Genomic DNA, 26,222 nt, shown 5'->3' with positions numbered 1-26,222 from the left:
TTGGCTTGTGTATAAAAAGTAGTATTAAAACAAAAGAGGTGGCATAGTTTATATTATTTCTGTTAGTAGGAAATGTTGAATTGGAATGAACTAACATCCAACTTAACATCAATGAAGTTAAATTATAAACTACGCAAGAGTTAGTGCATTCCCTTTATCCTTATGAACTAGTTTAGTTATATATCAACTCGTGAATGTTTTATTTATTTAATTGGGTTAAATAGAAAAAGTTATGAATAGGGGTATACATATAATTTTAAGGGCAATTTGAAAAAAAAAAATCAAATTTTTAATGCAATCATACCATGTTAATTAACATATAACTTTGGGTGTGGCAAATTATTTTTTCCAAGAATAAACGAAATCTTTTATCACCATAAACCCACTAATTAAGGATCAATACTACAGAAGATACAAACATCAATATTTTTTGGGTAAGTAACGTCAATTTCAATCTTAAAGATGGATATGCTGCCTTTGGTTCTGTAGCACATTAGATGAAGTAATCCTACTATTTTACCATTAACATATTGCTTTTTTTTTTTTTACTAATTAATCAATTGATAAGAAAGGTTTTCTGCATGTCTGAATCAACAAACCTTGCTCTAACACAAATTCAGTGATTAACGATTGGATTGACAGATTTAGTATATTTGGCGTGTAAATTAAATGACGTCTCCAACTTCGCATACATGATTACGTACGACACAGTAATGTCGTTTGTTTGACCATGAAAAGGATTGGTTATGGCTTCTTGATGAAGCTGACAAAGTCCTTCCACAGCTTCCAGGAAATAATAGTAGTCTACAAGTTGTTATTCCACTAGAATTGAACTATTACGGCTGCTATGCCTATGGCTATATATACTTGTAGTTTCCCAGTTTAAGCTCCACAACCAATTTATCCATTCCTAGCAAGTTAGCCAAAAACAGTAACCTTTTTGTTTAAGCTCCAAAATTAGGCTAACAGCTTTCAGGAAAAAAGAAAAAAAATTTATTGTATAGCTCAAATCTTTGTTCAGTTAATCACATGCGGTCAAACATGGGTTTGATGCAAATTTTCATTCTTTTTTGTGTACTGAGTTTTCATTCGTTGGCAATCTCTGCAATTGATTTTCAAGAGCAGAGCAACTTGGAGACTTATATCGTTCATGTTGAGTTGCCTGAGTCTGGCACTCAACTTTCCACCACAAATTCTTCAATCCCAAATGAAGATCTGGATAGTTGGTATAATTCTTTTCTGCCAACAGTCACCGCAAGCTCGAATGATGGGCCGAGAATTATTTACCCATATCACAATGTTTTCAAGGGATTTGCTGCCAAATTATCAGCTGAGGATGTCAAAGCAATGGAAAAGATGCCTGGTTTTGTATCAGCTAGACCACAAAAGGTGTTGTCTCTGCATACAACGCATACTCCAAATTTTTTGGGGTTGCATCCGAACTCGGGATTTTGGAAAGCATCAAACTATGGGAAGGGTGTGATTATTGGTGTCTTGGACTCTGGAATCACACCGGACCACCCTTCATTTGGAGATGAAGGAATGCCTCCACCACCTGCAAAATGGAAGGGAAAGTGTGAATTCAATACCTCAGTATGCAATAACAAATTGATCGGAGCAAGATTTTTCCGCCATGGAGATGGCTCTTCAATCGATGGAATTGGTCATGGAACTCACACTGCAAGCACAGCTGCTGGAAGCTATGTCGAGGGTGCCAATGTGTTTGGAAATGCCAACGGCACAGCAGTTGGTATCGCACCTCTTGCTCACCTGGCAATCTACAAAGTATGCACCACTAGTAGTTGCTCAGAAAGTGATTTATTGGCTGCGATGGATGCTGCTATCCACGATGGGGTTGATGTTCTTTCCATATCCCTTGGAGGAAGTTCAGAACCATTTTATGCTGACAATATTGCACTTGGTGCCTATAGAGCAACCGAAAAGGGCATTTTCGTGAGCTGCTCAGCCGGGAACGACGGTCCTTCTAGTAGCACTTTATCAAATGAGGCGCCTTGGATTCTCACTGTTGGTGCAAGCACCACTGACAGAAAAATCAGGGCAACTGTCGTGCTTGGAAACAAGGAGAAGCTTGAAGGCGAGACCCTTCATCAGCCGAAGGATTTTCCGTCAACACAATTTCGTATATTCTTCCCCGGTGCCAACCAGAGTGATCCTAATGCAGATCGATTCTGCACCACAGCATTATTGAACCAGACAGGCATCAAAGGAAAGATTGCAGTTTGTGATATTGGAGAAATTCCACTGCTCGATAAAGAAGAGAATGTCAAGGCTGCTGGTGGTGTTGGCATGATTATTATAAACCCAGAAGAATTTGGATATACCACATCAGTGGATGCTTATAGCCTCCCGGCTACACAGGTGACTTATGCTGATCGACTTAAATTGATTAAGTACGTAAACACAGCAAGATCTCCCAAGGCTGCAATCTCATTCAAAGGAACTATGATTGGAGACAATCATGCTCCTGCTGTTGCATATTTTTCCTCTAGAGGTCCGAGCCAAGCAAGTATCGGAATTCTGAAACCAGACATTATTGGCCCTGGTGTAAACATCCTGGCTGCGTGGCATCGTTCAGTCGAAAACAACCCCAACACAAAGTCAAATTTCAATGTGATCTCTGGCACTTCAATGGCCTGCCCTCACCTTAGTGGTGTTGCTGCTCTGCTGAAAAGTGCTCATCCTAATTGGTCTCCTGCTGCAATTAAGTCTGCCATGATGACAACTACTGATCTAGTGAACCTTGCAAAGAAACCGATTGAAGATCAAAGGCAACTTCCAGCGAACATTTTTGCCACTGGTGCAGGCCATGTCAATCCAGCAAGAGCAAGCAATCCAGGGCTTATTTATGACATTGAGCCTAAAGATTACATTCCTTACTTATGTGGTTTGAATTACACAGACAAGCAGGTTGGTTTGATTTTACAACGCAAGGTAAAATGCTCAGAAATATCAAACATACCTGAAGGTCAACTGAACTATCCTTCATTCTCAGTCGTGGTTCGATCAGCAGTTCAGAAGTATACAAGAACAGTGACTAATGTAGGTGAGGCTAGTTCAGTTTACCATGTTCAGATTGTCGCACCTGCAGGTGTAAATGTGAGAGCCAACCCGACAATGCTCAGTTTCACAAAAGTGAACCAGAAATTGGCGTATGAAGTTACGTTTAGCCCATCAGGATCAGCTAATAACATTGCTGTCTCTCAAGGATCTCTTACCTGGCATTCATCCAACTCCAAATACTCTGTCAGAAGCCCAATTGCTGCGATTTTCCAAGCTGTGGGATTGTAGCCTTCTTTAGCCATCAAGCATCTAAGACATTTAGTATTGGTTTTTCCTTTTCTCAAATTTTCTGTAACAATTCTTTGTGCCCGAAGTGTAGTTCAGGCACGTTTGAAACTTCGAATAAGTGGTACATAACATAAGTTACCATATCCTTTATTTACCTAATTGGTTGATTCTGTTAGTTGATCAATGTCACAGAAACATATGATTTCCTTCATGTGATAAAAATTTGATTTTTATTACTCGAGCGAAAATAATGATTGACGTCTTCATTTTGCATGAACAATCTAGCCTTATTGGAGACTAGGCGTTCAGTGCTTTCTCACTATTTGAATTGATGCATTATTTTTGCTGCTGTCTAGTCCTTTTGACTGATCTATTAAGCTCATGCCCAGCTTCCCAAGAAGGCCTTGCACCATTCCATATTGTATCTGAATTTGCTCTTATAGCTGCTTTGAGTGAGGAGATTAATGCACTCTTCAAACATGGTCGTCCATATTGCATTTTCCCTGCTGCATCCAAATGTAGTTAGTTTGTAGGGTTTTGTAGGGTTTTAAATCATTTATTTCGTTGTTACAATGAAGGAAAAGGCACAAAACATGTTTTATATGTATTTAAAAATATCTTCTTCAAGTTATGGAGGGAGACTCACAGTTAGGAATTTGAAGTATCAATACAAAGTCTACGTTGTAGAAGGAATGCAAAGATGAAGATTGTTGATTCGGAATTTGAAGGCCGCAATAGGGCAATTTCAAAGCCAGACAAAATGGGCTTATTCCACATGTTAATGTCCCTCCCTTTTTTTTTAAAAAAAATTCACATTTTTGTTAACTTTCTTTATTTTAATATCAAGAGACTTTAATGTCCTTCCACTATTTTCATTTTTATGCCCGTAAATTCATCTCACCATATTTATTCTTACATTCATAAATCAATTAGGCATTCCTTTACATATACACATGTCCAATTTAAAATGGGAAGAAAAGCTCATCCTAAAGGAGAAAAATACAAAAGTTATGCACTAGCAGCAAAAAAATAAAAGCCTGAATTACACTATTCTTCTGTGGTTGAGCTAATCTTGACGATGATTTAGACTTTTAGATATATGAATGAATTTATGAAAAAAAAATATAGGTACTATTGAAAATATACTTCCTATTCCAAGATTAAATCCGGAACTTCTTGAAATGCTTATATAAGGATCGAAAGTTTTGATTGTTTTGGAGAGTGTTTCTGTGACATTCTCCATTCTTTGCAAGTATTAATAAAATTTTAAATTTTTATGAGAAAAGTACATCTGGATTTAGTCAATTCATATATCTTGCCCAATTCATCAAAATTAATATTTTCTACTTGAGAGTTGTCATCCATGATTACTTTAAAATGCCCTAAGTTTTGTTATTAAATAGAAGAATATGAAAATGGTGTGTTTGCTTCCGATATAAATTGCCATTTCACCCTCTCAAAATTTGTTTTTGTGTGGTCAATCTACGATCTTAACTAAAAAAAGAAATAGGACAAAAGTATTATGATTTCTTGTTCTGAATAAAAGGACAATGAGAACGTGAATAACAAAAAGCAAAGTACTATTGACAATTTTTCAACCAAAAAAAAAAAAATTTAACCTTTTCTTTTTTGGTGGGGGAGGGGTTTTTATGTATCATGAGTCGCAACCCATGTGGTTGTGCTTCTTCTCCTTGGAACAAAAAGGGGATTATGGAAACCCCCTCACAACTTCCTCATTTCACATTTTATTGTGAGAGTTTTCTAAAGAAATCGTGGAAAACATTTCGAGTGGGGTTATAGAAAAGAACTAAGAATCTGCTGTAACATTCTAAGAACATGTTGGGAAACCAGAAGGGTTCAACAGATTAGCCAATCAAAGTTGAAGGACACGGCGGAAGTGGAACAAATATGGGCCTACTATGTAATTTCTGTACAAAGCATTGAAACAAAAAAGATGGTATGGTTTATATTATCTATATTAGTCTGTGTGTTGGATTGGAACAAGAAAAGAATTGGTTATGCTTTCTTGGTGGAGCTGATGAAGTCCTTCGACAGCTTCCAGGAATAATAGTGGTGTGCAATTATACCACTAGTGAGTAAAATATTACGGCTGCTATAGCCAGTTGAAGCTTCACAACCTGAGTTATCCGTCCCTAGCAAGTTAACTAGAACCATAAATCTTTGTGTTTATGCTCCGGAATTGGGCTAACGGCTTTCGGTAATCAAAACTTACGTAGCTCAGTTACTACTATAAGCAATTCTTTGTTGAGTTAATCATATACGTTCACACATGGATTTGATGCAAATTCTCATTCATTCTTTTCTGTGTACTGAGTTATCGATCATTGGCAATTTTTGCATTTGATCTTCAAGATCAGAGCAATTTAGAGACTTGTATTGTTCATGTTGATTTGCCTGATTCTGATGCTCAACTTACAAAGTTCATCAATCCCAAATGAAGATCTAGATGGTATAATCCTTTCTTGCCAACTGTCGCTGCAAGTGGCAATGATATACCACGAATAAAGCTTTCTTCGATAAAGGAAACGATTGGCATTCATATCACAATGTTTTCAAAGTTTTACTGCCAGATTATCAGTTGAGGATGTCAAAGCAATGGAAAAGAAATCTGGTTTTCTGTCACCCCCACCACAAAAGGTGTTGTCTCTGCATACAACTCGTACTCCAACGTCCAACCTTTTTGTGGTTGCATCACAACTCGGGGTTTTGGAGAGACTAGAATTATGGAAAGGGTATAATTATTGGTGTCTTGGACAGTGGAATCACAGCGGAACACCCTTCATTTGGTGATGAATGAATGGCTCCACCACCTGCAAAATGGAAGGGAAAGTGTGAATTCAATACCTCAGTATGCGGTTTGAATGTAATCTCTGGCACTTCAATGTCTTGCCCTCACCTCAGTGGCATGGCTGCTTTGCTGAAAAGTGCTCATCCTGATTGGTCTCCTGCTGCAATCAAGTCCGCAATGATGACCACTACTGATCTCGTGGACCTTGCCAAGAGTCCCATTGAAGATCAAAGTCGACTTCCGGCTGACATTTTTGCCACAGGAGCAGGCCATGTCAATCCAAGTAGAAAGCGGAATCAACTTCGATGCAATAGAATGTCCAACTTGTCTATTTCCATTTCCAGGATATAATAGTCCTGCCACACTTGCTGTCACTCTCATTAATCTGCACAACAAATAGGGTATAGCTCTACTAGCACTTTCTTTTTCTTGCCTAACTATAAGATAGAAAATAATAGAAGTATGAGTAGTTTTCTCTCTTGTGAATTGAAGCTCACAAGACATAAGTTGTTGAAGTAGCATATTTTTTTTTATCTCAGCTACACATATTTATAGGTGAAGAAATATTAGTCAAACATAACTTACATTATTAATAATATACTACATAAATGCTAAAAATTATTAACTATTCAAAACACATTCGAATGTGATTTATAATTTGCAAAAACTTATTGTAATTGAAAAGTCATAATTTCATGTAATAATTCTTTAGTCAAAACCCATTCAAACACCAATAAATTTCAAAAAACTTTTGGTTAATCAATAGTTTAATTTCACATTTAAGTAAAAGATTCATAAGTTGCTATTTTCTCTGTATACGTGATTCTAACAATCAGTCTAAGGGTGCATTTGATGAAACTAAAGTCTGAAATCTGAATTATTAAGTTATTGAATTATTAAATATTAACTCAAATACATTTGAGTGTATATTACATTAAGTGATAAATATATAGTTTATCACTTATTTTTGAGAGCAAGTTTTACCTAGAAAATTCAGTGTTAGTTAATTAATTCAAATATTCAATTTTTGGTTATTAAACGTGTCTGAACATATTAAGATTTGAATTCATTAAATTTAAGTGCTGAATTGGATTATCAAACAAGGCTTAAGTCACAGAAATGTATTATTCCCTTCACGTAATAAATAATAGCTGATTTTGGTTAATCAACTGAGAAAAATGTTTGAAGTTTTGTTTTTGCATGAACAATCAATTGAGAAATGACTTGGCGTTTAAGGTTTGTCCAATTGGTTTCAAACTTTCAATTAGTACATGGTGCAAGCTACTATGAAGTATTGTCGACTGTTTTTTTTAACCTCATCGCAACTTCTCAAGGAGGTCATAGAGCATTTAATATTCGTGATTGGCTCTGGAACAATTAAGTTTGTATATTTTTGCCCTCCAACTATTATTTGTATGCTTTTAACCTTTCAATTTTTAAAAACATATATTTCTCACTCTTCCTTCAATTTCAACTGAAATGGAATCTATCTCAAACCTATGTAGTTTAGTTCATGTTGTTCCTCTAATTATGTCCTGCAGACACTGCAATTATCGGTGGTTAGTTAACCGTCATTGACCAATGATGCAGATTCCATATTTGAACTCCGTTTTTTATGAATTTCGCTAGATATGAGAAGAATGAAATACAAAAATTATAGTTTTACTACTATTTTTCCAATTATTTATTAAATCTTTCAATCCTTACACCAAAATGTTCTTTTAAGTGAGAAGAGTTCAAAACGACAAGAAATTTGGCACGATTCTCATCTAAATTTGAACAAAATAATTAAACACTCTTATGATTATTTGCGGCTATTTCGGGGCTCATTTGGTGTCAAATTTTCTAAGGCTTTGTTTTGATTGAGAAATTTGATGAAATATTTAAAATCCACCCAAATCGTTATAGTTGTTTGAATTGCTTAAGAATATCTAGGTTTACAATTCACTAATTATTTAAATGTAGTTTAAAAACTAAAATAATTGGTAATTATAAATCCAAATACTTATTGAGTAATATAAACAATTAGAAAAATTTGAGAGTGTTTCAAATTTTTCATCAAATCTCTCAAACCAAACGTATCATAACAGTTTATACCATTCAACTCCTTATGTCATGAGGAATGCAAAAATATGATTTATTTGGTCATATTTGTGTGGAATAAAAATCTCCCAATTTTGGACTATTTCTTTTATTAGGTTAATTTACTAAACCTTGAATTTTTGTTTGTGCATTGGGCATGATACAATTTCTTTTGGCTTTAGCAGTTCAAATGGATAGAAGGTTTAGAAGTGTACACTTTCAGGAGTGGGAGATTTAAAAATATACAAAGAACAATTGAGGGGCTAAAAGTGTACAAATTTAACAGTTTGGACTTAAATTGAGGCTTAATACCGAATGAGGGACTAAGCTGCAATTTTCTCTAAATTAACTTTAATTACCTTCACTCTTTTGACGACCTTCGTCCTCAATTTGCCGCTGTGCAGCGTCCCCTCAATCTCACTCAACTCTTCTCCAGGCAAGTTGTATCAAGAGCTCTTAAGCCTTTTCTTTCTTTTTCTTTTTTGGTTATTTCATTGTTTTTTCTTCGTCTGCGTATTGAATAAATCCCTTAAAAAGAATTAATGTTTATTCGTTCCCGTTCTTTCACATCATTAATTTCACCAAAAAGATCCAATTTTTCGCTTTCAAAATTTGCTCTTTTCTCCACATTTGCATCATCAGCAGAAAAACTTATGACCCATTTGCAGAAAAATGAATCGAACGTCGAAAAATCCCTCGACAGAGTGAAAATCAAACTTAACACAGCATGCATAAATGAAGTTTTGCAGAGATGCTCCGTAGATAAACCCCAAATGGGTCTTAGATTCTTCATCTGGGCTGGCCTTCAACCCAAATACAGGCACTCTGCATATATGTATGGCCAAGCTTGCAAATTGTTGGAAATTAAGCAAAACCCACAATTTATTAGTGATGTAATTGAAGCATATAGGATGGAAAACTGTGCTGTTAGTGTTAAGATGTTTAAGGTGTTGTTGTATTTGTGTAGAGAGGCTAAAGATGCAAACTTGGGGTTGTGGGTATTGAGGAAAATGAAGGAGTTTAATTGTAGGCCTGATACGACTGCATATAATGTGGTTATTGCTATGTTTTGTGAGAAGAGGGAGGTTGATGAGGCAATGAAATTGATGGAAGAGATGGGTTTGATTGAACTTTATCCGGATATGATCACATATGTTGCAGTACTTAAGGGGTTATCTGATATTGGGAGGCTGGAGGATGCATTCCGGCTTGTTAAGGCTATGAAAGGGCATGGTTGTGTGCCCAATGTAGTTGTCTATTCAATACTGCTTGATGGGATATGTAGATTTGGGAGTTTGGAGAGGGCAATGGAGATGTTGCGGGAAATGGAGAAAGAAAGTGGGGATAGTAAACCAAATTTGGTTACTTATACGGCTGTGGTTCAAAGATTTTGTGAGATGGGTCAGTCTATGGATGCATTGACGATTTTAGATCAAATGAGGGAATTTGGATGTAAGCCAAATAAAACCACGATGAGTGTCTTGATTAAGGGGCTTTGTGCTGAGGGGCGCATAGAGGAGGCCTATAAGGTCATTGATAAGGTTGCCGGAGAGAGTGTGTCATATGATGAATGCTATAGTTCTCTTGTATTATCGCTCTGGCAGGTTGGAAAACTTGAGGAGGCAGAGAAGGTTTTCAGGATGATTCTGGTTCAAGGACTGAGGCCTGATGGTGCTGCTTCAAGTACTGTCTTGAGGCAGCTTTGTTTGGTAGGACGGTGGCTTGATGCATTCCGCTTGTGTGAAGGGATTGAGAATTCTGGAAATGTATCCATTGATGCTGACATTTATTCAATTCTTTTGGCTGGACTCTGTCAAGAAAAAAAATTGGTAGAAGCTGCAAAGCTTGGAAAGCTAATGGTGGAGAGAGGTGTCCAGCTACAAGCTCCTTATGTAGATGATGTGGTTAAACATCTGAAAAATTCTGATGAAGAAGAGTTGGTTTCCAAAATCTCTAGGATCAGTAGTTGATGAAGAGCAGACTGTTTTCTATATGTGTTCCCTGAAAGATGCTGAAGTTTCTTCCCAGCATAGATATTTGTACAAGAAATTGTTTGGCTATAGAATATTGCATCTGATTTGTAACCTGGCTCTTGAACTTGACAGCATTATATTTCAGATATCGGTAAGCGTTGTCCTCAACAGATGGTCAATTTATTGATCTTTTTGCATCTTAATTGCCTAGTACAGTACCAAGTGAGAGTATTAGGATCACATGTACAACATGCAAAATGTTGGCAACCAGGATGCAGTAAGAATGGAAGGGAAAGGACCAGTCTCAGGCAGATTATCATTATTGAGGACCAATGAGGCTTGTACTGGCTGAGCATAATGCAGTTTCTTTTGAGGCTAATGTAACCCAATTGTAGTTTTTGAAGCTTGACAACCCTTGTTGCAGCAGTTTTAGATGGTGAGATTGTTATTAATTGGATCTTTTACTCTTCTTATTATCCAAAAATTTATTCAGCTTTAAATTTCTGAAATAGGCATTTCATAAATGTCCTTTTTGTTCTTTTCTGTTGGAATCCATTTCACAGCAGCAGTAGTTTTAGCCTTTTTGGTTGATGCATTCTTTGTGAAATCACTGCTAGAAAATAGATAATAGGAATCTTGTGGAGGGCAGCTGTTGTACCCCTGCTAGGTTTAATCATCATTAGTGAAATTTAAATTTATTCATGTTGTTGTCAAAAGATAATTTGTGGCAGACTTCATAGGATATGGAAAAATGAAGGAATGAGGGAACACAGGCTAGGGGATTGGTTTGCTCATACCTAGGATTAGCAGATGAGTCTTTACAGGATCAGAGCTGCTAGGTTCATGCATGTTGAACTAATAATCTTCCATAAATGAGAAATCCTCCATTTAGCTTGCAATTATTTATTGGATAGAGGTTTTAGAAACAGAAGTAGAAATTGTCTATGATTGTCTCTGGGACAAGAAAGATGTGCATATACATGAATGCAAATTGCAAAAAGTCATGTGGCATTCTAATTGCACCTCCTTTAAATTTCTTCATCTAACCAACATGGCATGACAAGTTTACATGCGATCATCCAATGTGAACAATCCTAATAACAACGAATAACGCTTGATCAACAGTCCACTCTAATGTCATCCTGTAAACTAGGATCTTTATTTCTTTGTTGGGGGAGGGGGGGGGGGATTTTGCTGTTTCTGCTATTTTTTATCACACAGTTCTTAGCTTGTCTTCCATTGTGAGGATATGTGTGCTACTATTACGTTGTCAAAGTTGCCCTTATTTTTAATCGTTGTTGTGATTTTCCAATGGATGCAGTTTTTGCTTTTTGGTCTCAAATTTGGGGACCATGCTCTTTCCTCTTTGATAGCTATTGTTTCTAGGGAAAGATAAAGAACTGCTAGTTCATAACCACTGTTTGATCTGGAATTGAAGCATGTTGTTTACATGCGCTGCGAAAAATTGGAAATTTTCATAAAGGAGATTGCACATTTGCACGTCATTTAGACGCTTATTCAAAAGATGAATCTGAAAGGTATGGACAAATGATGCTCAATGGTCTCCAAATTCTGTGGAACATTTCATTGGTCTTCTGGTTCCTCCCATTCAAATTTGTCTATACTTATAATTATTGGAAATTATTGTGGTTAGTCCATCATTTTGCTGGTCATTTTGAAGTATGCATCTTTGAGCATTTTGCGTTCGGTCAAACTTTTGGTAAACAATACCTTAATATTTAAGATGTTATATATCTCAGACATCATCACTTCTTTCCCTCCAATTTTTGGCATATGAATGTTTCTCTTGAATTATTAGTGCTTCTCCTTGTTGCTCTACTGATTAACTTGCTAACTGTCGATTAATTGAAATGGACTAAAAATGTTTTGCTGTTTCCAGATTTACAGATTCAGTTCCTTCTGGGGCATTGGAAGTAGAGGGCCTATTCAGGAAGAGTTACTATTTCCTTTTCTTGACGGCTAGCGCAGCCCAACCACCTCTTGAACTAGCTAGAATCCCGTAGCTGGACTAAGAGTTGCAGAAGCTTTTGAAAGGTTAGTAATCGACAATGCACATTCAGCCACTTCCAATGTCGATATGTTTCCAGACGGTGAAATCATTCTTCTTATTCTGTTTCCAGACAAGGTATCTGTTCGTGTAGTCGGAACTGGAAAGTGTGCAATCAATAATGTGGTTATAACAGCGCCTGGAGTGTTGCAGGAAATGGATTCTTCACGCTTAGGACGTGGTACAGGACGGTGCCAAGTTTGCTGTAAACAAGGGCAATCTGGGATTGAATAATTGTCGATGCATTTATTCTGAACCATGTACAACTTTGTTAATGAATTGTAAATCATCATGGATAACTCGTAGAAGTTCGCAAAGGTAGTGTGAGAATCATGTATGAAATGGATTTTGTGATTTTGGTTTATATGTTTTGATCTTACAGTTTTTGAAGATGAAAGAACAAGAATGAAAATGGGAAGCTAAAATAGAAGCAGGTGAGAATTCATGGGAAAAAAATGGAATGCCTTGTTCAACTTCGTACATAATGCCTTATTCCACATGATGTCTTCCGCCACTTCTACTATCTACAACCCCGCGGCTTTAATTAATTTTGAGGTCCCCTAATTGTTGATCCTCATAGTTTATCACCTCAAATGTTTAATATGAATTTTTACTCAAATTTGGAACAAGGACAAACGAAATAAGGCAAAACGTACATATGCATATCTTATGCTACTTTTGCCATAAAAAGTTTTAAAGAAGTTAATGGTAACCGAAACCCGTCTGGAAAGTGAGTTTTGTGGGTGTTTGTTTAAAATTTTATTGTAGTTTACTGTAAAAGTTTTTAAAAAAATTTTTGGAGTGTATTTTTTTTTGAATATTTTGAAGTGTATAGTTTAAAAATTTTGAAATTTTTTTTGAGATTACTGTAGCTAAAGTTATTAAAAAACTTGTAGCAGACAAACTTGGCAAAAAACTTGACTTCCAAACATGGACATTAGGTTTGTTTTTATTAGTCAAAGGAATAAAAAGAAATGTTAATATTTTCTCCACTCAACTAATACTCTCACTTGCATTTTTTTTTTATTATTTTCAAGTGCCAAATTATGCTTTAGTCTATCATTAAGCTTGGTTTATCCATGCTTGACAATGACACGTTGGCTCTTCGAAATCAATCAGATGGCTGTCCTTAATTAGTCTAATATTGGTCAAGTTGTCTACTATTGAAGCTTTTGGTGAGAAATGAATAAAGCACTAAAAGCTACTTCATAATAATGAAAGGTACTAACAAAAATATATTCTATGAGATTGCGTTGCAAGCGATTATTTTAAAATTTCTTTGATTATTTATTTTAGTACATTTGTGATGTAGTTAATATAAGAATGTGATTGAAAAACATGTTCAAGATATTATACAAGTAAAAAAAAAATGGAATAACTAGAAATTTTTTTTAAAAAAACACATGGGCCGATCTTCAAATGTGTAAAAGTTGTGGGGGTTTTGACTATAAAACAATTTTATTAAAAGGTGAATTGAAAATTGTGTTTATGATACAAGCAAAATATTATTGGGATAGAGTCACTGTCCAAACAAACCCGCCCAAACAAATCCGTACATAACAAGGCAAAAGAATCGCTTAGAATAGAGGGTTCCCTATATTCCATGCTAATTATCTGTTCACCCAAATTCAACGTCCCAGATTTCTTCCTCACCCACCTTTTCACCTCCTCATCGTCCGATCAAAGCCTTTCCCCTTCCCTAAAATTAATGACCCCAAATCCAAATCCCTATTTGTTTCAATTCACCCAAATTCAACTTTGTCTGATGCAATTATGAGATTTTTCAGGCTTGTCTAGTTCAATCTGTCTGACTGCCGTAATCTACTTGCAATCTGTTGACGTGATCTTCAAAGTTAGAATTGAATTGAGGGTTTCATTGTAAGGTTGCAGATTTTAAGTGATCATTGATTTGAAGGTAGTGTAAGATATGCGTATAGAAGAATTGGGTGGAGAAGAAGAGGGCTTGGAGATTGCCGAGAGGCCTGAGGAGGAGGAGAAGGAGGCGGCGAAATCAGCTGCTAGTGGTGAGGCTGTGCATAATGTTGGTGATAGTGGTGGCGGCGGCGGCGGCGGAGGAGATATTGTGTTGTGGAGTACAAAGAAGGTTTTAGTGGGAGCAGGGGCAAGGGCTTTATTTTATCCAACTTTGCTGTATAATGTTGTTAGGAATAAAGTTCAGGCCGAATTTCGGTGGTGGGATTGGATTGATGAGGTATACTATGTCCAAATTTTTGTAGAAGTCTTTTATAGTATTGTAATTGTTACTTTTATAGTTTCGATTGCTTGTTTTGAATATTGTCATCGGTTAGTCTCCAATGGGTATTTTAGCAGTGGCGATTTGCATTTCTTCGGGTTGAGATGTTTTTGCTGTTTATAATGTGTAAATGACCAGGAAAAGTAGAATATTCAAGCGTTGTATTATGCTTGAAATTTGGGAAGTTTGTTCTTAGGGATAAGTTCGCATGTATTTGAACTACGAGTGATAAAGCTGGTTATGGATAAATTTACATAAAGCTGGCCAGATAGGAAATTGTTCTTATGGAGAATTTCTGTTATTGGGTATGTGGTTCTGTTAATAATCTTATCATCATCAGCTTGTGATGACATCTTAAGAGTGAGGAATTGGTAGACTGACCATGGGCTCTGAGTTAAAGAATATGATTTTTTTAAACGAAGCAATTAAAGGTGTTAGCATCCTGTTAATTTGACAAAGAATGGATGCCATACTGAGATGTCTTTTAATGAATGTTGTGAAAAGTATAATTTCTGTTTTGCAAACTGAAGTCCTTCTATATTAGTTTGTCTTGTTAGGTGCAGTTCCATTCAGGTCTGATGTCATTGAGCTAAAGGATCTTGGCATTGGTGCAGTTGTCACTCTTAATGAGCCATATGAAACTCTGGTCCCGACATCTCTGTATCAGGTACGTTCTTGCAGACTGCCTAGATAGAGTCTGCATCCTGACTTTGTTTTCATTTCAGTTAATTGGTAGTGAGGTAGAATCATTCTTCCAAGCCATCAACCATTTTTCTTTTGTTCGCTAGCTCCATTCTTGATGGATTCACAGTGTTTTTAGACTTTTGACATGTTCCGGAAGTGATTAATTTTACTGTCTACACTTAATTTCATGCTGTTTCTGTTGTCCTCGTATAGGCACTTGACTTTATGCTATCGAATTAAGAATAGGTGGCTATAGATTGAGTCACATTTTTTAGTAGTGTTGGTTCTATTTAACACTACTTTCCTAACTCTTTGAAAACTACTTTTACTAGGATTCAAGTGTCTTTGATCTTTTACTTATTTCTTTCCCCTCTTGTGTCTGTGTCAATGCTTCTCAGCTTTGAAATTTTCTTGAGCATTACTGGTTCTGTTGATTTTCTCAAGTGAATGGTGGTACTTTTACTTGGGTGCATTATGCATGCATCCTTGTCCTCACGAGGTTTTGGTTTTTTGATGATTGTGTATTTTGTAGGCTCATGGAATTCATCATTTAGTTCTTCCTACAAGAGATTACCTTTTTGCACCATCATTGGATGGCATTTGCCGAGCTGTAGACTTCATTCATGGTAAGTTTTTTGTTGTAATAGGATGTGTATTTAACCAAGTGTAACGAAACTTCCCAAACTTTTCAAGTGCATGTTTCATTATTGGATTAATTAGATTGTATTTGGAGATTGTATGTTTTCACATTACTAAACAATTTATCCTTTTCCACTAGGTCATTTGAATGTTATAGCAATTTATCTCTCATGTTGTGTTTAAGTAATGGGGATTGCAGGTGTATAATATTTGGCTGAACAAGCAGTATGTGGCTCGCCAGTAGATAGCTCCATTTTCGAGTACTTGATACCTGGGTGTACACATACAGATGCGCGTGCACTATAATGTGCACACTTAGATGTAGTTCGATGTCATCTGGTTATTTCATCATACTCTGTTGTTTTAGCATGAACCTGTTACTTAAATCTTCTAGTTATCTGCTAGAATCAGGCTTGGGTATTCTGATAATTTGGGTGCATATCTCGTTGGTGTCATTTCAACTGGGAAGACATCTACTTGCAATTTTATTCACCTCCTTAATTTTATATTTTGTGTTGTTGCTGATACTGTTTAATTGGCTCCCTTTTATCCATTTCACGCTCGACATATTTTATGCTCCCTAACACTTTGGTCCTCTATAGCAATTAGGTGTGGAAAAAAAATCACTGGACATGTAAAACAGAACTAACTTGTCAATCTGATATTTAATAATTACTATTCTACACTAACTCTGTCTTTATTATGAGACATGACTGCTTTATACAACTCAAATATTGTCGTCTAATATTTGTTTTCTTGGTTTTAATTCGTGAAGAGAATGCATCATGTGGACAAAGCACTTATGTCCATTGTAAGGCTGGGCGGGGTCGCAGCACAACTATAGTTATATGTTATCTGGTGAGTGCAAAAACCAGGAAATCCTAATTTGATAACATGTAACTTTTCTGGTCATTGCTTATTTACATAAATTCTTACTGCCCTTCCCCGTTATGCTGTTTTCTTCCATTTTAGGTTAAGTTTAAGCAGATGACGCCTGATGTTGCCTATAATTATGTGAAGTCAATACGGCCCAGGGTACACTTGGCCTCCTCCCAGTGGCAGGTTTGTTGAGATTATAATGAGGTTACAATCCAAATTGTGGACTAATAATCTGAATTACTCTGGTTAACTTTGTTTGCTGCTGATTGCAGGCTGTTCAGGAATTTCACTATCTGCAGGTCAGGACGACCTGTGCCTCAAGCCTTCTGACAGATCTGGTTTTGAAAAGCTCCAAGTTGTTTTCTAGCCGAGATCTTTTAGCATTTGATGATGGTTCTGCAGTCATAATTACCAATTCTGATCTTGCTGGATATGATCCAACTCAAGGCCCTGTTGCTGTAAGAAATGAGATTTGGGCAGACGTGAATTTCATCTATAGAGTTAAAGTGGCTGGTGCGATAGCTTTGACAAAACTTTCTTGCTTGTGGCTTCGATGTCACACTCAACAGAAAGTTTTAGGCGAGGAGTTGACAGGGGAGAGCAGCTGCTTAACTGGAGCAGAACAATTGGGAGACATTACTGTGGACATCCACGTCTACTCTTCATAGATTCATCAAAATTTGTACATATTTTTCAATCGTATATAATACATGTATAACTCTATTTCTTTAGTTCATTCTGGGCTGTGTTTTGCTCTGAATGGCTGTTAATATTCAACGGTTGCGATAATGTAAGTTTGTATATTCGAGGCATTGTTAAAATCTCAAACTGTCTCTCTCTTGATAAATGGTGTCAGGGGATGCGAAGAAAAACAACGGGATATCTTGGCCAATGTGCAAATTACTATAGCATCCCCCCTGGGTGAGGTGTCATTTTATTGTTTCATTTCAAAAGAAGCAACGGAGAAAACCCTTTCTTACTGTACGAGTAAGTGACAGGATCCCCGAGCAAACAAATTCTCTTCCAGTTCAATCCGATGGTTAGCAACAAAAGATACGGTTGAAGTCGACATGGTGAAGTATGAGAGGATACTGTACGTTTGGGTAAATAAATATAACAGTCCAACTATTTACTAAAAACTGTAGTGTCTTTGACAAGAATTTTTAGCCAATTAAATCGGCCAACAAAATATATGTATCCAATTAAACTTGTTTGTTATAGTTCAACTCTTCCTACTCCTAGAACTTAAAGGAAGCTAATAGCCCCTGAAGGGCTATCCTATCCTATTTCATCAGATGAGTTCATTACTTGCCGCTGCAGGTAGATTAACTGAAGAGGGCTGGTTAGAGGAGGATGATGCTGATATGGAGACCTTGTTCTTAGGCATTCTCCTTCGACTCCAACCCTCGATGATCTGCAGGATAAGGAAGCTCCACGAGGAAGTTTCAAAATGGATGCTGGAAATATGGCTCAGGGTTTAGCCTCGAGGTTCTTCTGATCAGGATCACTATATAGAAGCTTCCTATAGACCTTTTTTTCAGTTTGCACGTATTTATATCATCAACAACCAAATCAATTAAATTTGCAGTTATTTATTTTAGCTTCAGGCTGCAGGGCTTTGGTTTTTAGAACCCACTGCATTCTTCCATGGTCTTTTACAACTTGGAAGAGAAATATACTTATAAATCTGGTCGTTTCTATCCTGCGTTGTGAAGCCAGTTTCTCTGACACGGTTTAATTTGCTATCTCTGTGGGTATTCAGAAGTTACAGGAAAGATGCTGCTGTTAGAGAGGTAGGAAATAGAGCTAATCACAGTTTAGCAAATTATGCTGTCCAATTTCAGTTTCTGTTGAGTTTGTAGACTTTCTTTCCCTTGTGACTTCCTGATGAGGTCCCAATAGCCCAGTTGGACCAATAATACCTTATTTTGTCAACACAACAACTTCTATTCGTTTTGGCCAAAGAAAGAATGAGACAAAAGACATAAAATAGTGGCAGAAACTTGGAAAAGTAATGCTCCAATGATTAATAACAATAAGAAATCATAAATAGGGAGGAAATATCATTTACTTTTGAACCTAGATTGACATTGACTGGAAACAATCAAACATACTCCTTTTATTTCAGATCAGATACGGTTCATTCTTTATTTGGGAACGTCAGAAAGCACACTGATTTAGCTAGCTCTTAGTATTGACTCACCAAATGTGGGAAATGAAAACATTCTGAAAGCTTGTAGTCTTGCTTTTGGTTACTTTTTTGTTCGCAACTTATTCTCGGGTGATCAGCTTACGTTTGCACCTCGGACTAGTCTATAACTGATAGTAATCACATTCATTTTGTCTTCCTTAAAATGGAAGCATGTCCATTTGGTTCACCACAATGGCATGTTCTGCTGCTGCAGGGAGCCAAGGTAGTCGTTGGACTATATCCATTAGAGCTCCTCTTCTTCTTTCTCCCGGCTGCTGGTGTGGCTGATGACAGAATTTGTACGTGATATTGATGACTGCTTTCATCAGCCAGCTCCATATTGTCCTAATCTGGAATGGTGCAGGTAATTGACTGACTGAAAACATGATGGATAGTGTAAACAGTGATGGATAAAGGGACTTGGGGAAAAGGACCGATAATATGGAAGCCAATGACAAGGGAGCAGACAACGCCATGATTATCCTAAGAAAGTAGTTGTAGTACATGTAATTGTTTCCTGCAGAAATTCTTAACTTGGCATCATATGACAAGCAGTAAACCAGCAAACTTGCAATGGCTACGAACATGGTCGTGGGATGTGTTTCGAACGGGGATTCATCTTTCCCCTGATACTTCACCTGGAGAAAGTTAAGCAACACCCCGATGATGAAGGCAAAAATGGCCTGGCGAGAGGACACTGACATTTTTGGGTCTTGAGGTTGTGGGAAATTGTAGTGTTTTGTAGTAGTATTAATGGTAGTGATACCAATTCCAGGGAAATGTTCGGTAACAATATTGAAGCTTCTGCAGTGGAGGAAGAAATTTGTCATCGCAGGTTGTGCCATCAGGGCTATATATACTTTGTCAGTCGTTTTCTATTCATACACCATATATACAGAGAAGAAAAGCAAGCTAACAAGACTTACTGTAAAAGGATGCAATAGAATATAAAATTTGCATCAAATCAAGAAGGAATAGCTTATAGCTAGCTAGCTACTTACAGTTAGTACTGCCTGCTCCTCCTACCTTTTATAAAGGAAATTAATAATGGTGCTGTCCGTGACACATTGATGTCTCAAGAAGTCTACGATTGATACTTTCATGATTGGACTTGTTGGTGGGAGGTGACGGATTTGGTTGAGGTGAGAAATTTTTTTTTTTTTTTTGGGTTGAGAAATCTTGTACAGTATAATTGGATTGCAGAAAATATCTTATCCTCTACATTTTGCGTGCGTCATCTAAGGAGTTAGTGGCTTAGCGGGCAAACAAAAATTCCAATTGCACATTTGTCGGCCATTGTCTTCTGAACCATCATTGCTTTCTTACGGAATCCAGCATCTTTCGACTTGATGACGAAATAGGCAAAAATGAACCTCAGCATTTGATCCAACCCAATGGCCGAAAACTTTTGCTGTATTACTAACTATCCAAAAAGCATTTTTTGCGAAGCAAAGTGCTTAAAACCCACATATTCTTGGTCACTTACCCTCCAAATTAATGGAATATTGACAGCTTACATCCTATACTGACTGCGGATCATTTAGTGCCTAAACCTTTCTAATCTGCCAATTCACTCCTAAAGTTGTGTAATCAAACGCCAATTGTTGAATAATAGCGAGGCTCTTACGTGAAGTAGGATTATAATCTTCCGTTATTTTAGAAAAAGATGTTCGAACCCTCAATTTATACTGCCAAAGTAGAATTTATATGTCAATTGGCTCGAATTTGTAAGAAAAAAAAATAGTTTGGCAGGAACAATTTAAGAGACACGAATTATCAAAGTCTGATAATTATGTGGTTAAGGTACCATAGTGACGTTAATAAAAAGGGATAATTTCAGAAACCTCCCCTGAGGTTTCTGACAGTCTCAAGGACCTCCCCTGAAGTTTCGAAAATCCCTTATACCTCCCCTGTCAGATTGTTGGGTCCCAAAATGACTTGAAAAACGTTGAATTGACACAAATATCCCTGCTGTTGAAGTAATATATTCTGATAATAACATGAATTAATTAGTGAAATGAGTAATAGAAAGGATTAAGTAACTTAACTGGAATTTGATAATAAAATGAATTGCTAATTTGGGCTAAGAGAAAAGGCGCCAAAAATGGGCGCCCATTTGGTTGTTGATGTGACAATGGTAGCTGACTGAACGTTAATTTTGGTGAGGAATAGACCTTCTTGAGCCATACTGATCATGAGAAGAGCATTTGAGAGCTCCAGGAGAAACGGGAGAATTCTTGAAGAAATTGAGTTCTGGAAATTGAGCTGAAGTATTGCTGCAAAGGGTGAACTGTTGGTGTTCTGAGAGCATCTGAAGCAAAGCAAGGTTAGATACTACGTAGCTTATGGCTGATGAAGGTTACTGACCATGTGGAAACTGAGCATGTCTTCTTATTTTCCTACATTAGCTCTGCGTTTCTGCTTTTGTTATTAATATGATCACCTGACAATGTTTTCATTATTTCTGGTTATAATAGTTATAAACTAGAATGTGTATTCATGCATATGTGATGGTGCTGTTTATATGAATCATACAAAGTGGTTTGCATGAGGTCTAGGGAGTTACTCTGTCATAGTATTATATGTTTGTATACATTGAAGTTCATAAATAGTGATATCTGATGTTGTAGGATGGTGACTGGTGATGTGTATGACATTGTACTCCATTGTGGAGGGACAAAAGTTCGAATTTCCAATATAAATCCTGAAAAATACTCTTTCTTTAATCTGCTGAATGATGTTGCCGAGAAGGCATTAGATGAACTGCCTGGAAATATTAATCTTCTTGTACATATGAGATGTGCAATACCTGGAACAGAAGCTTACATTGATGTGAATGATGATGAAGCTGTCCATGATATGTTCAGTGTGTATGAAGGTCAACTAGTCATAAATATAGAGGTGTTCAACATGGATATTATCCCAGCTGAACAACCTGTCATGTTGTTGAGAAAGATTGATGGTGAGAGTGAGCACATAGAAATTCAGAACAAACACTCTGCCTTGGCTGCTGATGAGCAGAATGTTCATGTTATTGACTCCCAGGATGAGGGGTATAGGGGTGAATCGAGCTCTGATGATTCATGGAAGCAAGGATTTGATGATGACAATGAAGATGATATAGGTGATGAGCTAATGGTTCTGTCTGAGAATTCTAGCAGTGATGAAAGTTTTCAAAACTTGGATGATAATGAAACTGGTGATCTAATTGTACCAGATTCTGAATCTGAGCAAGAAATGGACCCTTTAAAAGAAGTGCTAAGAAACAAGATGTGGACTTACAATCCAAGAGAGGACATAGAATTCAAGAAGGGACAGCTATTCACTAATGTTGATGCCTTTAGAGCAGCACTGAAGGATTATGTGATCCAAAAAGGATTTCCCATCAAAAGGCTGAAGAATGAGAAAACCAGGTGTACTGCAATCTGTGATAGTGCTGGATGTACATGGAGGATTCATGCGTCCCCTATAGCTGATTCAGTAACATTTATGATTAAGACATACACACCTGAACACACATGTGTGATGGATAATAAAAATCGTGAGGCCACCTCTGACTGGATGGCCAAAAAAACTGATAGCTGTGATGAGAACCTATCCTAACTTGTCAAGAAAGGGCATTGAAGCTGAGATGCTAAAATATGGTGTGCATCCTAGTAAACAGCAAGTGTATAGAGCCAAACAAAAGGCAAGAGAAGAGATTGAAGGCACACATTCAGAATCATATAGTAAACTGCCCAAATATGCTGTGCTTCTTAGGCAACATAATCCTGGTAGTTTTTGTAAGATTCATTATGACAGACCAAATCTACTAGTTGAACCAAGGTTCCTCAGACTTTTTATTAGCTTTAAAAGTCAGAAAGATGGATTTTTAGGTGGTTGTAGATCCTTTGTCGGATTTGATGGATGTCATTTGAAAGGTAGTTTTGGTGGAGTATTGCTGGCTGCTGTTGCATTGGATGGTAATAACAGCATATTTCCCATTGCTTTTGCTATTGTTGAGGTAGAAAACAAAGAGACTTGGAGCTGGTTCTTTCATTTCTTTGAAGAATTTTTTGGACCATTCGATAACAACTGTCCCTTAACTGTCATGAGTGACAGACAAAAGGTATTACTAAATACTTTACTTTGCCAAATTTGGACAACCTGCTGTGTAGATATGGTAAAAAAGGCTGACTGATTTTTTGCTTTTGATGTAGGGGTTGAACATTGCATATGAACAGCAGCTGCCATCTGCAATTGGAAGATACTGTTGCAGACATATTTGCATGAACTTCAAGTCTCAATTCCCTGGAGTGTTACTGAGTACCTTCTTTTGGCAAGCTGCTAAGAGTTATGAAGCAGTTGGATTTACACAAGCAATGCAGAGAATCAAGGACATGAATATAGAAGCATGGAGGTACTTATCCAAGATTCCAGTTTCTGCTTGGGCTAGACATGATTTCTCAACAAATTTGAAATGTGACCATGTCACAAACAATTTCACGGAATCCTTCAATGCTTGGATTGGAGACTTAAGGTGCCAACCAATACTGACACTTGTTGAAGGACTGAGGAAAAAATTTATGAAGAAATTACACAAAAGGTACCAGAAGGCTTGCACATGGACGTCTGCTATCCCAAAAAACATCATAGAAAAGCTCAAGGAAATTGCAATACATTCTAGGAGATGTTCATTGCAGATGGCCAGTGAGGATTTGTTTGAAGTTACTGATGGTGACAGAACATTTATAGTGAGTTTGAACCAGAAGACATGTGACTGTGGAGCTTTCCAATTGTCTGGACTCCCATGCAAGCATGCTGCACTTGGAATTGTATACAAAAGACAGAAGTTGGAGACATACTGTGATCCTTGCTTCTCAACAGAAATGTATCTCAAGACATATAGTGGCATGATACATCCAATTCCTCACGAGAAGAGATGGCCTCCATTAATTGATGTCACACCAAAAACTGTCCTTCCACCACCATTGAGAAGAGCTCCAGGTCGTCCAAGAGTTAATAGAAGGAGAGGGCCTGATGAGCCAAGCCAATCTCAAGCAAAAAGGTCAACCACTATGAGATGTGGCAACTGCAAAGCTACTGGACATAATACTAGAACATGTCAAAGAGCACCTGTGAGACAAAGGAGTACAAGCACCAGCACAAACAAGGTTCAGTCTAGTGGTTTAATTGAGAGACTTGAAATTGCTAAGCGAGCTTGTAATTTGTTATTAATTTTCATGTCAGGGGACTCAATTTGCTAGAGGAAAGCCAGGAAGGGGAATTGCAAATACAGGGCTTGCAGGATCTGTTCTATGGGTTACAATTCTTTTAGATTCAGAAACAGACTTTTCTTATGTTGCTGTTGTCTGATGAGCTAATGCTTGCCATTGATTTGTGCAGGATCATGCTGATGGCAATGTGCCTATTGTAGTTTCTAGTCAAGGCAATAACCGAAGTCCATCAACTCAATTACCATTAATGAATGCTGACTTGAATCTGCAAACAGCAACCAATGCTACTAAGAGAAAGGTATTTGTTCCTTAATCCTTTTTCAGAGATAGCTGCACTTTTAATGCTTATTTACATGCCTGTATATTAATCATGCTTCATCTGCAATTTCAGAGAGGCCGACCTTCCAACAAATCTGCTCCATCTGTTGTATATAACCCCAAAAGGAAAACTTCAACAGCAGCACCTCAACCATTTGCAGGAATGCATACTGCTGCACTACATCCCAGTGGAAGTGCCCAAGTACAAACTGATGTCAACATCAATGCTTCAGTTTCTCATGATTCTCATAATGTCAGTAGCAGCTTCACCTTTTAGTAGAATCTATTAAGAGTCTTTTGTTATTTGGATATCAGAGGACATGAATATCTGATCATTACTGATGAATATCAGGATCTTTTAGATGTCTTGGTTATCTAATTTTGGTATCTGAACATTAGTTATCTGATGTTTTGGACGAATTTATCTTTTTGTATTAACCTGGATGCATAAGTGGAAAGATTTGGCTGTTGTACACTCAAAATGCTTCTCAACAGAAGACTGAAGTTCCATTTGCACTATTACTTGTACACTGTGTTTTTGTAAAATCTGTCATGTGGTATTCAATAAGCAAAACTGGAAGCACATGATAATGAATCTGGTTCTTTACTATTATGAATCAATACTCATCTTTATTATTTTATTTTATTTTAATTTCGGCATTCAATGGGTTTAAATTTATTTTATCCGATAAATAAATTTCTATTTAAGGCACCTTGGGTATTCTGTGAGTATAATGGACGAAAGGCATAAAGAGCTGGTCTTTTATTCAACAACGGATTTATTTTTATTTTATCCGATAAATAAATTTCTATTTAAGGGACCTTGGGTACTATGTTGTTGTAATGGAGAAAAGCCATAAAGAGCTAGTTTTTTATTCAACAACGAGTTAATTTTTATTATATCTAATAACTAAATTTTTGTTTAAGAAAAATGGGTACTCTGTTCTTATAATGAATGAAAGCTTTGAAAAGTGGGGCTCTTTTATTCAACAACGGATTTATTTTATGTTATCCGACAAATAAATTAGTATTTAAGGAAAATGGGTACTCTGTAAGTATAATGGACGAAAGCCATAAAGAGCTGGTCTTTTATTCAACAATGGGTTTAAATTTATTTTATCCGATAAATAAATTTCTAAACTGCCCGCTCCTGTTATAGGTGACACTTCTTGTTGTGATCAAAAAATAGATTTTGATTAGAATTTTGCTACTTGTATGAGCACTTTTGCAGAAACCTCAGTCACAACCCAACAACATTCACTGGTTTCTCTTGCAACTTCAGTAGGCAATTATATAGAGCTCCAAAGCAACACTACTGTTTCTTATTACCGTCACAAAGAACTACTTTGAGAGCCGTTGGCATGAACTAGAAGACAATTTCTTGCAATACAGCCTTACCTTTTTCCATCAGTTTCACATACACCCCCTGCAATTTCAAAGGAACTAGATTCCATTGAAATTTTCAACATAAACATCCTCACTAATGACAATCTTGAGGGCAGAGGTGGAATTTGATTATTTTCTCTCTCCTGAAACACATTTTATATTCATTGTCCACCTCAATTGGGTTGGACCTGAAACTATCTACTTAGTTTTAGGGGAGGTATAAGGGATTTTCGGAACTTCAGGGGAGGTCCTTGAGACTGTCAGAAACCTCAGGGGAGGTTTCTGAAATTATCCCTAATAAAAATTGTTAATTACCTTGTAAAAAGTCTAAGCATGACCATAAAAGTTCAAAGTACAACTTAGAAATCTTTTCCTTGCACATGCAATTAAACTCAAAGAGAATGTGTGGTAATG

At 36.8% G+C, this 26,222-nt stretch overlaps 5 protein-coding genes across 5 annotated transcripts; all 5 read left to right on the top strand.

Annotated features, from left to right (window-relative positions):
• The first annotated feature begins 930 nt into the window (after nucleotides 1-930).
• Nucleotides 931-3,514, top strand: LOC113702679 (subtilisin-like protease). The gene has a single exon (XM_027223798.2). It carries the CDS (start codon nucleotides 1,030-1,032, stop codon nucleotides 3,307-3,309), a length of 2,280 nt encoding a protein of 759 aa, XP_027079599.1. The 5' UTR covers nucleotides 931-1,029; the 3' UTR covers nucleotides 3,310-3,514.
• A 5,084-nt stretch (nucleotides 3,515-8,598) lies between these two features.
• On the top strand, nucleotides 8,599-12,605 carry LOC113702866 (pentatricopeptide repeat-containing protein At5g47360-like). The gene is made up of 3 exons (XM_027224023.2): nucleotides 8,599-10,609; nucleotides 12,074-12,228; nucleotides 12,315-12,605. The coding sequence occupies exon 1, from the start codon at nucleotides 8,743-8,745 to the stop codon at nucleotides 10,168-10,170; it is 1,428 nt and encodes a 475-aa protein (XP_027079824.2). The 5' UTR covers nucleotides 8,599-8,742; the 3' UTR covers nucleotides 10,171-10,609; nucleotides 12,074-12,228; nucleotides 12,315-12,605.
• Nucleotides 12,606-14,020: 1,415 nt separating this feature from the next.
• Nucleotides 14,021-17,525, top strand: LOC113702804 (phosphatidylglycerophosphate phosphatase PTPMT2-like). The gene is made up of 6 exons (XM_027223949.2): nucleotides 14,021-14,453; nucleotides 15,040-15,162; nucleotides 15,712-15,805; nucleotides 16,594-16,676; nucleotides 16,791-16,880; nucleotides 16,970-17,525. Exons 1-6 carry the CDS (start codon nucleotides 14,169-14,171, stop codon nucleotides 17,363-17,365), a joined length of 1,071 nt encoding a protein of 356 aa, XP_027079750.1. The 5' UTR covers nucleotides 14,021-14,168; the 3' UTR covers nucleotides 17,366-17,525.
• Nucleotides 17,526-22,519: 4,994 nt separating this feature from the next.
• On the top strand, nucleotides 22,520-23,434 carry LOC140012835 (uncharacterized). The gene is made up of 3 exons (XM_072061163.1): nucleotides 22,520-22,996; nucleotides 23,088-23,287; nucleotides 23,401-23,434. Exons 1-3 carry the CDS (start codon nucleotides 22,520-22,522, stop codon nucleotides 23,432-23,434), a joined length of 711 nt encoding a protein of 236 aa, XP_071917264.1.
• LOC113704969 (uncharacterized) lies at nucleotides 23,341-24,941 on the top strand. Its single transcript, XM_027226833.2, has 4 exons — nucleotides 23,341-24,041; nucleotides 24,118-24,189; nucleotides 24,274-24,402; nucleotides 24,496-24,941. The coding sequence occupies exons 1-4, from the start codon at nucleotides 23,454-23,456 to the stop codon at nucleotides 24,697-24,699; spliced, it is 993 nt and encodes a 330-aa protein (XP_027082634.2). The 5' UTR covers nucleotides 23,341-23,453; the 3' UTR covers nucleotides 24,700-24,941.
• Nucleotides 24,942-26,222: the final 1,281 nt, after the last annotated feature.

This window comes from Coffea arabica, chromosome 8e (genome assembly GCF_036785885.1).
Source record: "Coffea arabica cultivar ET-39 chromosome 8e, Coffea Arabica ET-39 HiFi, whole genome shotgun sequence".
NCBI classification, from domain to species: domain Eukaryota; kingdom Viridiplantae; phylum Streptophyta; class Magnoliopsida; order Gentianales; family Rubiaceae; genus Coffea; species Coffea arabica.
Note: the sequence above shows the minus strand (reverse complement) of the source record. Positions and strands in the feature narration are given on the sequence as shown.